Consider the following 11697-nt stretch of genomic DNA (forward strand, 5'->3'; position numbering starts at 1 on the left):
CTTTTCACCTTTTTGCTTTGATGTATATACCTCTTTGGCACTCTTGAGTGCCCCACAATGCCTTACGGCTTAAGAACCCCGTGTATTCGGACCCTCTCTTCCCCTCTTGATGTACTTTGCTTTCAAGTATTTATAAAGAAGCTTTTTGCATCTTTGTCTCTTTGCTCTCGTGTTTGTGCACACGCATACTCTTGCTTCCGCAAAAAAAAAATTAGAGAGAGAAAGAGAATTTTGGATGGGGTAGGGATTACCTGAAGAAGCATGATCAGGAGGCATGGGTAAGATTTGCTTTGGTACCATGGCTAAGAAACATATATAGTCGAGTAAGTAGGAGGGGTGGGTGCAAACTCTGGTAGAATGGTGGGTGTTGAAAATAAGAGTTGGGGAGGTATGTGTATGCGCATATGGAGCGTGAGCTATTGGGTGTGCAATGGGATAGGGTTTTACAGATATGTGTGGGGTTGGTGATGATGGTTGGTCATTATGATCATCGACAACAATGGGTGCAAGATTGGTGAATATATCCTTAATGGGTTTAAGTATGACAAATGTCATGTGAGTAGGCTCGTATTGAGGTTGGGTAATAAAAGGAAATTCATTTTCGTAATATAAGATATCTCGACCGTTAAGAATTTCATGAGTGTCCATATCATAAAGATGGTATCCTCGCTTATTGTAAGGATATCCAATAAAAATACATTTTTGGGACCTTGAAGAAAATTTGTCACGAATAGAACTTAAATTTGAAGCATAACACAAACATCCAAATACTAGTAAATGATCACAGTGTGATTTTCTTTTGAAAAGAACTTCATTAAGAGTTTGGTTGTGTAAAATATAGGTAGGGATGTGATTGATCAAATATGTAGCTAAGAGAATACAATTTTCCTAAAATTCTATAGATAAATTGGCTTGGAAACGTAAAACTCGTGCAACCTCAAGGAAACAACAGTGCTTTTGTTTCACCTTGCCATTTTTTTGAGGAGTTCTCACGCATGACCGTTGGTGATCAATCCCATTTTGGTGAAAACATTTGTGCATATATTGTGACAGAAATTCGGCATCGTTGTTAGATTGAATGCATTGTACTTGGCTTTTATATTGCTTTTTGACAATGACAAAGAATTTTGTCAAAAAAAAGAGAAAGTTTCTGACTTATATCGTATAAGAAAAACCCATGTACATCTTGAGAAATCATCTACAAGAGTGAAAAAAATATGCATTTGTGTGTTTTAGTGTTTTGTATGATCCCCATGTATCACAATGCACAAGAGAGAACAATTCACTGCTACTATTAGAATTGAATGGAATATGAAATCGAGTTTGTTTAGCTCGATGACATACATCACATAAATAATTAAAATAAGAAGACAATTCACCAAGTTCTTTAGACAAATGTATGATTCAAACATAAGAGGGATGTGCAAGTATCATAAGCCAAATTTGATTATCCGATAATTTGGTACCATGAAAGGCACAACTAAGTTAAAAGAGAGGGTCAAAATGGTAGAGTCCATCACAAAGCTTACCTGCTCCAATGAGCCTCTTCGTTGAATGGTCCTAAAAAATACAGAATGAGGGGAAAAACATGACAACACAATTCAATAATTCATTTAGTTTTTTGATGGATAATAAATTATAATAAAAATGAGGAACATGAAGAACATTATTGAGGATTAGGTCTGGTGATAGTTGAGTTTTCCCGAAATAGGCTATCCATATGGTCTGATCATTTGGGTAATCTAACAGTTTTTTCTTTAAACATAAACTGAACATCAAATAATGAATTTAAATGAGGAGTCATATGATCTGATGCTCCTGTATCGATAATCCAAGAAGCATGGGACAAAGAGAAAAATGAATGAGAATATGATGTGTTATCTGCAAGATTGGCAGAAGCCAGTTTAGAGTCTGAATTAATCCACTCAGCTATCTGTTTAAGTTGATCCATATTTAGTTGTGCTAATGCAGACGTCCCATGGTTTGAGTTGGTGAAATGTGTGGTTGCACTGGTTTCTTCATTGGCATCTACTTTATCATTGACAATATTTATCTTACTATTCACTTGAGTCTGACTTTTGGGATGGCTTGTCGAATAGCCTACAAGGCTATAATATAGAGCCTTAACATGACAAAGCATCTCACAATAATCACATCATGGGCGTTTGCAACCTCTCCCAACGCTTCAATTATCAATTTGGTGACCAGTGCGTTGGCCAATGCCTTTGGCTATTAATGCGGTCGAGTTGGAGACAACATTTGTGGATGGCGTCAAGAGTCGTTGAGTCTTCTCTTGGCTTACCAACGAGTAAACACGACTCTCATTGGGCAAAGAATCCATGGCTAAAATATTACTATGAATCCTAGAGAGGGATTCATTAAGGCTCATGAGAAATTCAAATACTTTCTTCCTCTATTGGCATTCATTGTACTCCTTAAATGCACCACATGTGCAGGTTGGGATTATAGAATGTGAGCTTAATTTCTCCCTGTAGGTTTTTAAGTTTTTAAAATATGTGGTCAAAGGAGATTGGTCTTGGCGTAGATCACATATTAATTTTTTAAGTTGATAAATACGAGTAGAGTTACCTCAAAAAAATTATTCTGCAAGATCTTTTCATGCTTCACTTGCAAGATCCGCATAGATAATACTATTTGTGATATCCTTAGAAATGACATTGAGAATCCATGATAGTAGCATATAATTGCATCGATTCCACAGAGGATACTCGGTCGAGGAAGGTTCCGGCTACGGTAATGAGCCATTTACGAAAGCAAGTTTATTTTTTGTGTTCAACGCCATTCTCATTGCTCATTTCCAGGTAGACTAGTTGTCACCCATGAGAGGGGTGGATACAATAACCATGGCCGAATTATCTAAATGGTAAAGTTGATATAGGGATGTAGAAGGCGTGGATTTCTTGCTTGGTATCTCTGCTACTATGATGCCAAGTATGATAAAAAAAACGCAGATCTCTGGACAGTGCTCCTGTGGTAGTGCAACAGGGTGAAAAAATGGATCATCAGAAAAAAAATATTTGACCAACGGTGAGGATCGACAGTGTCATTAGAGAGGGGATCGACACAAACTCGGCCAAAGGTGTGTTCTGTTGTGGTGCTGCAGAACAGACGATGACTGGCAAGAGATGCCAACAATGTGAAATGCAACAGAGACAATGGTGTTGCAGAACAAACAATGAGGGTCTTCAACCGACGATCACAAAGGCTCGTTTGCACAGACGATAGGCTTCAACTCTGATACCATGTGAAATTAGATTTACATGGGAATTGAATTCACATCTGTATTGATTATGAAGAAGTATTTATATACAATCGATGTACAAAAAAAACCCTTAATAATAGGAGATAAAACCAACAGTTACAGCAACTTATAAGATAGGTATTAATTAAGTATGACCTCATGTTATACGTGATCTGAAAGGTCTTTATTGCATCATATGGGATGCTTATCTGTTTGACACCCGCATTAGATCACCCATTGTATCGCATCATGAAGTCAGTGAGGGAGGATCAGGTGCAATGTGATTGCACACTTTTAGTGTGTTGCTGCACCTGATCACCCTCCATCTTTAGGATATAGCCTGTCAGTTGTGGGGCCCAACATCAGATGGTGGGTGATCAAGTGCAGCAGCACACTCAAAGTGTGTGCAATCACATTGCACCTGATCTCAATTAAATCAGTTATGGGGAATTGCCGTTGGCTTTGTAAAGATAAAAAAGTGGCAAATTGTTGATGTTAGTTGCTGAATCTGTTTTCTTAAAAAGTTATATGTTATCTAGGATGCATGACAAATGATATCCACGTTTTGTTGCATTTTAATCAGAATCTTAACAGTATAAAGCAATGTTCATGCTCATTTTTCCAATATTTTGGATGCCTAAGAACTTGATATTCTATCTTCTTTCTTAGAGCTTAGCCTAACCATCAATATAAGATCACATAGATTGAAATGCTTCAATATTCTTGGGAAATCATCATTTTGGTCTTCCCACAAGGGAGGTTAAAGCCTATCTTTTTTTAATGATAGGTTAAAGCCCTCACAAGTTGCAAACATAAGGTTCCCACTTTTCAAAAAGATTTCAATTATGAATAACTTTCTTTAATGATTGAGTTGAGACAGTCTTGTTCTCCATCTAGTGCCATCTTGTCGAATAATATCAGCATTTAATCTCCCTTGAAGCATTTCCTGCATTAGTGCCAACTGAAGATACTGAACCACAATTTTGCAACTCAACGAAAGAATGATAAAGGATTGAGTTTGATGTCTTCTGTAGTTGGTAGACAGGTTTAAGGCCATGTAACAAATGTCAGTGATATATATTTTCAAAATAGAACGATTTTGTCATGATATTTTCAAAAGCAGATATGACATTATTGTCAAATATCACACATCAATTAAATTTTTAGTGCCATAGTAACACAATAAAACACTTGTAATATTTTGTATACTATTTATATTTCCTTTATATTTTTGCATATATATTTTATATTATATATATGCCAACGTTTTTCTAAGGTTACAAAGGAAAAATAGAATTTCAATGTATCATGAGATCCCCACCCACCCCCTCCCCACCCACCCCCTCCCCTCCAACATTTTCTGGAGAATGAGATTTGTGACACTTGGATGACAGATATCTTCCAAAAAGGTCATCCATCCTTTCATCTTTTCTGATGTGTGGAGGGGAGAGTAGATCAAGTGATCTGTCAAATCACATTAAGAAAGTAATTTCACATCTTCACCGATCGTTGCTGATTCTAAATCACTTTTGTAAAAGTGATTTGGCAGTTCACTTGATCTGTGAGAATTCCCTCATCAACAACCCCACATTGTCAGGCCTCCAGTTGTTAGAACCCTTGAGGTCGCCCCAGTCCACTGAAGAGTACACCCAGCTACGACCATACATCACAGGATACCTCCTAAGGGTTTTGAAGGAAGCAAGTACAGTGTTTTGGACAGAAGACTGATATAAGTGTTCTGCCCAACCACCCCCGCCGAACACTGACCATGTCTCGGTTTTGAACTATGGTCATTTCATGTCAGGTGACAAACCAGGGTTGCTCCTAGCCGGAAATGCGAGCCCTTGTGGGCGTCCACCTTAGTTAGCCGTCATCATCGTACGGCAACATTCATCTTCATGGCTCTTGTTGCTAAAACATGATAACACTTGCTTGTGTGCATAAAGCTAGGTGCCAAGAGTTAGAAAGAAAGTAATGCTTCTTAAAACGCCATACATAGCAGCTAATTCCGATCAAATAAAGTCCGCATCTGGTTATTACCCCAGACGTTAGCATGACAAGGTTCACATGGTAACAGCATGAGTAACAAAAATAGAGATCAACATGTTCACTGAGCTAGTAGTTTTGCCAAGCCATCAGCCAAAGAAGCCACAGTTGTGGCAGACACTGCCCTGCTCCCTCCCAAGTACCACGCCTTGATCACTCCTGCAACATTCTCGTTTTCCACTTTCATTTTCACTTCCTCTTTCCCCTCGGTTGAAAACCCAATCTGCATTTAGCCACAAGTCAACTGACACTATATCAATCATATCCCATAATTAAGGGTTAGTTGGCCTGTCCTATTTTCTCATAAATTCATGATTTTACCCTTAAGAAAAAAGTCTCTCTCTCTCTCTCTCTCTCACACACACACACACACACACACACACACACACACACATATATATATATATATATATATATATATAGAGAGAGAGAGAGAGAGAGAGATGGGGTAAACTTGGCAAAGATAACATTTTATGAGAGTTAAACTGGTATTTTTTTTAATTTATTAACTATCAACTATGGGTAGAATAAAAATAGCAGTATGGAGTAATGTGCAGCTTCCGGACCATTTATCTCCTAGACTGTTCTAGATGCATTTAGAAAAGATACTTGCATGTGTTTTTTGCGTAATTTAAACTCATAGATGTGATATGTGTGGTTTATTTAGTAGAAAACATGTATCGGTTTGAACATTTTTCATGTTCTAGATACGTTTTTAACTTAAGAAATAAACGGATCATATTGCACCAAAAACTTGACTAACTAAAAATCATCAATTCTTGTTAACTTGATTCAGTCAAAAGCATAGTTTTTAGTGAATAAACAGTGATAAACACATCTATAGGTTTGGATTAAACAATAAACACAAGTTTAAGATGGTATGGGAGATAAATGGTCCGGAAGCTACACATTTCTCTAAAACTAGGTATTATTTTGAACTATAAGTTTTTTAGTATGAATTTGAATTATAAAGAAAAGCCAGTTTTTTTTTGGTGAATAACACTTTTTCAAATTATTAGCTCAAGGTCATGTTAGTTGCTGGCAATTACTCTCTGTTTATGAGAGGGAATTCCCTTAGCATCCTGGAAATGTACTGGGACCCATTGCTTTGTTGTAGAAAATGGCCCATATCCACCCATTTTTCACTTCCAGTTAAAACTCCACAATGCGGGTTCATCATAATTTAAAGCAAAGGGCTCTTCTAATCATATTTAATTATGTAAAGAAACACAAATTCCTTGTTGGATTTTACTTGGATACTTTCACAGATCCAGTTTTTCCTGGATTTTCAGTGTTTCTATTACTGATAGAAGATTTGAAATCCAAGGAAGCTCTGGATTTTCCTAGAACCACAGTGTAACATTGATATGAATACTTGATTTTTGATACTTGCCTCTGCAGTGTTGGATGAGGAAGGAAAAAAGAAGGTGATGACTGAATTTTTCTTAAGATATTTTCCCTGGAAAAACTCTACCACCTTCTCGAGGGCTTCTTCTTCTTCTTCTTCATACTTATCAATTGCAGCCAACCTATCCCTCACTGCACTTTCCAACTGAACACCATACTGCGCTCCCTTTAACTCTTTTATTACAACAACCCTCAAGAATTTCTCCGCTTTAGCTGTAAAAACAAATAAATGCAATGCAAAATCAGATTAAATAAGATATAAGGGCGCTAATATTTTTAGATGATGATCTTCTTATTGGTAAGTTTGCATGATATAGCATGGCCTATTGGTAAATACCAAAGTTGTCAACACTCGAGTGCTTCATACATCAAATCCTGCAGATTTATCTATATAGTTTGTTTAATGAAAAGAATAAGCACGCTTTAGGTTATAATTTTTTTATGTTTAAACAGTTTTTTTTTAATTAATGGCAGAAAATGTACCAAAATTTCATGATACAAAAAAAATAGATTTTATGTTGAAACAGCTCGATCCAAAGCAAGTTTCTACTAAGAAAAGAAAGCTGACAATCATATCATTAGAGTCCAATTAAGCAGATAACACCTGCAACAAACTACTAAATAGTGTGGTACTGTCATTAGTACCTAATATTTAACCCCTACCCCTAACGGAATGGAAGGTATATTTATTGTTGAAAATATTATTAAAACTATAAAAAAAAGGTCCTTGTCAGGGCCGTGTCCCTGTGAAAATCAGTAATATAATGCTTCGTTTTTATTGCACCGCCCATACCAAGACAGCTGGACACGTGATTAGAGCAATTAAAATGCTGGCTGTGCCATTCACTCAATGACTCCCATCCATCTCAAGAGAGATGGTTCATCGGGACCAGAGATGCCTAAGGATCGGATTTTATTTGATATCTGACGGAATCTAACTCAGCTTAGTCGGATTTGGTAAGCCAAAATCAGATCTGATGCTACCAAAACTGATGGATATCCGAATCTGGTTACATGTAAAAAATCTGACGATATGACCTTTCGACCATCACTCACCTGAGACCAGGGCTTCAAAGAGGGAGTCATCTGCAGCCAGTTCAGCACCTGACTTGCCCTTCCAAGCCTGCAGGTGGGTCACAACCTCGGTAGGGTCAAGGTACACCCCAATGGCTGTGAACTTTATCTGCAGGAAGTGGATTTCAATGTCTGTGATGCCTGCAGCAAATTCATTATCAACACCAAGCGAGTCACCATATCTTGAATGTGATGCAAACCAAGTTCCTATGCCAATGAGTGCACTTGAAGCCATGTAGAGTGGGTGATTATTGGTCTAAAATTATGATTTTTTTTCTCAAACCCAGCAGATGATCCAACGAGCACTGAGGTACAATTCCACCAAGATGGTAGCCCTCAATTAGACCAGATTTGGAGGAATTCATTTTCCAGGGAAACATGGTTCCTCACAGCCTTATAATGCATAGTGATAAAAGTGATCTGTCAGGTTGAACATTAATTGGTAAGCTAAGAATAAAGGACTTGTTGCCATTCCCCTTCGAATTATGAGTCTCTCTTACCATGCCCAAGCAATGACAAGGGTTTGGATGTTATGATCTCAGGAGGAAAAGGAATTTCATCCACCATGACCATCTCTGTACCCACTGCATGTAAATGAAAACAAATCAAATAAGAAAACAACCATATATATTTCTAAGGTGGTTTCAAAATGGGAGCCACTGAATCAACCATAGAAGTAATGGCACCACAAACAATGGCTCACAAAGCATAACCAAAGAAAGAAAGATTAAAAAAAAAAACCTCAAACATGTTCATCAAGAAGCTTACTTTGTGGCTTCCCACTGAATTTGAGGAACTTGGTTGAAATGTTTCTTGGGAATTAATGGGTACTATGCTCATGCATGGGGACTTATATGGAACTACCATGGTAGCTGGGGGCGTGAGTTAAGTTGGGGTAGGTTCATTTATGGGGCTTAGTTTTGAACAACAAACTCTTTGTGAGTAGTTGTGGCACCTTGTGATCCACCTGTTTTTGTCTAAACTTTTTGACCGGTAGATTGCACATTTTCTTATCTACCCTCCTCTTACATGTAGGTTTTGAGGAATGCCACTGTCACATACAGGGAAGATCAGGTGCAATGTGATTGCACACTTTTGGCATGCTACTGCACCTGATCACCCACCATCTGCTGGTGCGCCCCACAGCTGACAGGCTGTATCTCAAAGATGGAGAGTGAAGATCAGGTGCAGCAGCACACTAAAAGTATGCAATTACATTACATCTGATCGACTGATACTCCCTCTTCTAATGCGGCTCACTTGGAAACTACAAGTGATGTGGGGATGATGAGCTCAACGAGATCCGACCCGGCTTAAAGTTTTTTGGGGTTGGGGCAGCAAACTTTACAGGATAGCAAGTGCCAAACTGACTTGATAGTCACCATGCCAAAACTCTGGTGAATCTGATAAAATTGTTTAAAATGATTATTCTGATCCAGGTATGACAATCTACACTCAGTAAAGGCATTATGGGCTTGGGGAGGGTGTTGTATGTTCTCCCCGGAACACAAATTCGCATGTTCCGGTGTGTACGGATGAATATCTTGGGACCCGCGATAATTCATATGCCAATGTTGCCCACGATGACTTTATAATAAAATAACATATAAAAAAGGTAGATATGCTTTTGATGAAAATGTCCTCCCGTAAGATAGATATGTGTTGGACGAAAATGTCCTCCCACTCCTCGTATATAGATTTGCACGTTCCGTCTTTGTTTTTAGCTTGTGCTACAACACATGGCCGCCTTCTCGTTCCTGCCTTGTGTTAGATAGAAAACTTTTCCTGGTTCGTTCCTACCTCGTGGAGATAACTATAAATCGAATGACTGGTTCGATCATTGGTGGGCGTCAAAGGGGGATTTGTCGGCCATCTCTTTTTACAGTCTTATCTTCTTCTTCGTTTTCGTTAGGCAGTATGGAAAAAAACAATGATGCACAAACATTCCAACAAGTGCCGTTAAAGCGTGGTGAGTACCTTTCCATGCTATCATGCTATTGTTGAAGAACGTATGTCATCGTGAGTGTCATTAAGGCGTTGTTTTGTTATTGCAGGTAGATTTTATCGTTTCGACGGTTGGAAACTTGAAGATATTTGTAAGGCGGTGGGATCTCTTGACAAGAATGCTTGGTTACAGATGCGAGCAAGAGTCTCTACCCCATCCGGTATTGTCCATTCACTCAGTATATGTAACCAAATCGCGGTTGTAGTAATATGTATATCGATTTGTGAGATATTATTTTGTTTGTTAATATCGATCTGTAATATATTACACTAAATTGCCGTACATCGATTTGTAAGATATTATGTATTTTCGAGTATCGATTTATGAGATATTGTTTTGTTTGTTGATATCGATTTGTAATATATTATGTTGAATTGTTGTATATCAATTTGTAAGATATTATGTGTTTTCTAGTGTCAATTTGTGAGATATTGTTTTGTTTGTTAATATGGATTTGTAATATATTATGTTGAATTACCGCATATCTATTTGTAAGATATTATGTATTTTCCAGTATCGATTTGTGAGATATTATTTTGTTTGTTAATATCGATTTGTAATATATTATGTTGAATTATCGTAGATCGATTTGTAAGATATTACGTGTTTTCTATTATCGATTTATGAGATATTATTTTGTTTGTTAATATTGATTTGTAATATATTATGCTGAATTCCCGTATATCAATTTGTAAGATATTATGTGTTTTCTATTATCGATTTGTGAGATATTATTTTGTTTGTTAATATCGATTTGTAATATATTATACTGAATTGTCGTATATCGATTTGTAAGATATTATGTGTTTTCTAGTGTCGATTTATGAGATATTATTTTGTTTGTTACTATCGATTTGTAATATATTATGCTGAATTATCGTATATCGATTTGTAAGACATTATATATTTTCTAGTGTCAATTTGTGAGATATTGTTTTGTTTGTTAATATCGATTTATAATATATTATGTTGAATTATCGTATATCGATTTATAAGTTATTATGTGTTTTCTAGTATCAATTTGTGAGATATGATAACTAGTTGTTAATATCGATTTATAATATATTATGTTGAATTATCGTATATCGATTTATATGATATTATGCAGAATTATCGTATACCGATTTGTAATATATTATGCTGAATTGTCATATATCGATTTGTAAGATATTATGTATTTTCTAGTGTCGATTTGTGAGATATAGTTTTGTTTGTTAATATTGATTTATAAGCTATTATATTGAATCTTTGATATCATGATTCATTCAATCGTTTCTTTGACTTGCTTAACTAATCGGTAGCCATTGTTATATGCATCTTGAATAAATCGTAGTAAACGTATGTGACACAAATTGATATTTTGCTCATGACAGTGTTGAGCAGATCAACTAGTTATAGTGAAGATGATGTATCTCAATCATTGGGAAGTCATGGAGCAACGAACATTTGTACTATCTACGCACCTGAAGAATTGAATATGTGCACTAATGATGCACATGATTAGAAGGGTGCAAGCATTGGATTCACTCTTGACTTGAATATTCCAGTAGACGAAACACAATTCGATAATGAGGTAGACGGTCATGACAGTCCACTTGACAAAGGTGCAGGCACCTCAAGTCTACATGATAGTACACTTGACTATGTTTTCGTAGCGGGAATGCAGTTTAATAATAAGAAAGTTGCATACAAATTTTACAATGATTATGCCTTAAAACTTGGCTTCAGTGTTAGATGGTATTCTTGGGCAAAAAATGCACAGAGTATCGTAGTGAGAAAGGCATATGTTTGTTCTAAGCAAGGTTGGAAGAAGTCAAGTGAAAATCCAACAAGGCACAAGCCAGATTCAAGTTGTGGTTGTCAAGCGAGAATGGTGTTAAGAAAACTTTCAAATGGGAAATAT

The 11697-nt window shown here is 36.7% G+C and overlaps 1 protein-coding gene across 1 annotated transcript; it reads right to left on the reverse strand.

Annotated features, from left to right (window-relative positions):
• Positions 1-5222: 5222 nt before the first annotated feature.
• CHIL (Chalcone-flavanone isomerase family protein) lies at positions 5223-8622 on the reverse strand. Its single transcript, XM_090000381.1, has 5 exons — positions 8558-8622; positions 8290-8373; positions 7772-7930; positions 6702-6928; positions 5223-5531 (listed from the first exon to the last, which is right to left on the reverse strand). Coding segments are annotated over exons 1-5 (633 nt in total). The 5' UTR covers positions 8559-8622; the 3' UTR covers positions 5223-5369.
• Between the last annotated feature and the right edge of the window lie 3075 nt (positions 8623-11697).

The sequence above is a fragment of the Nuphar pumila genome, chromosome 3 (genome assembly GCF_984573655.1).
Source record: "Nuphar pumila chromosome 3, dmNupPumi1.hap1.1, whole genome shotgun sequence".
Classification (NCBI taxonomy): domain Eukaryota; kingdom Viridiplantae; phylum Streptophyta; class Magnoliopsida; order Nymphaeales; family Nymphaeaceae; genus Nuphar; species Nuphar pumila.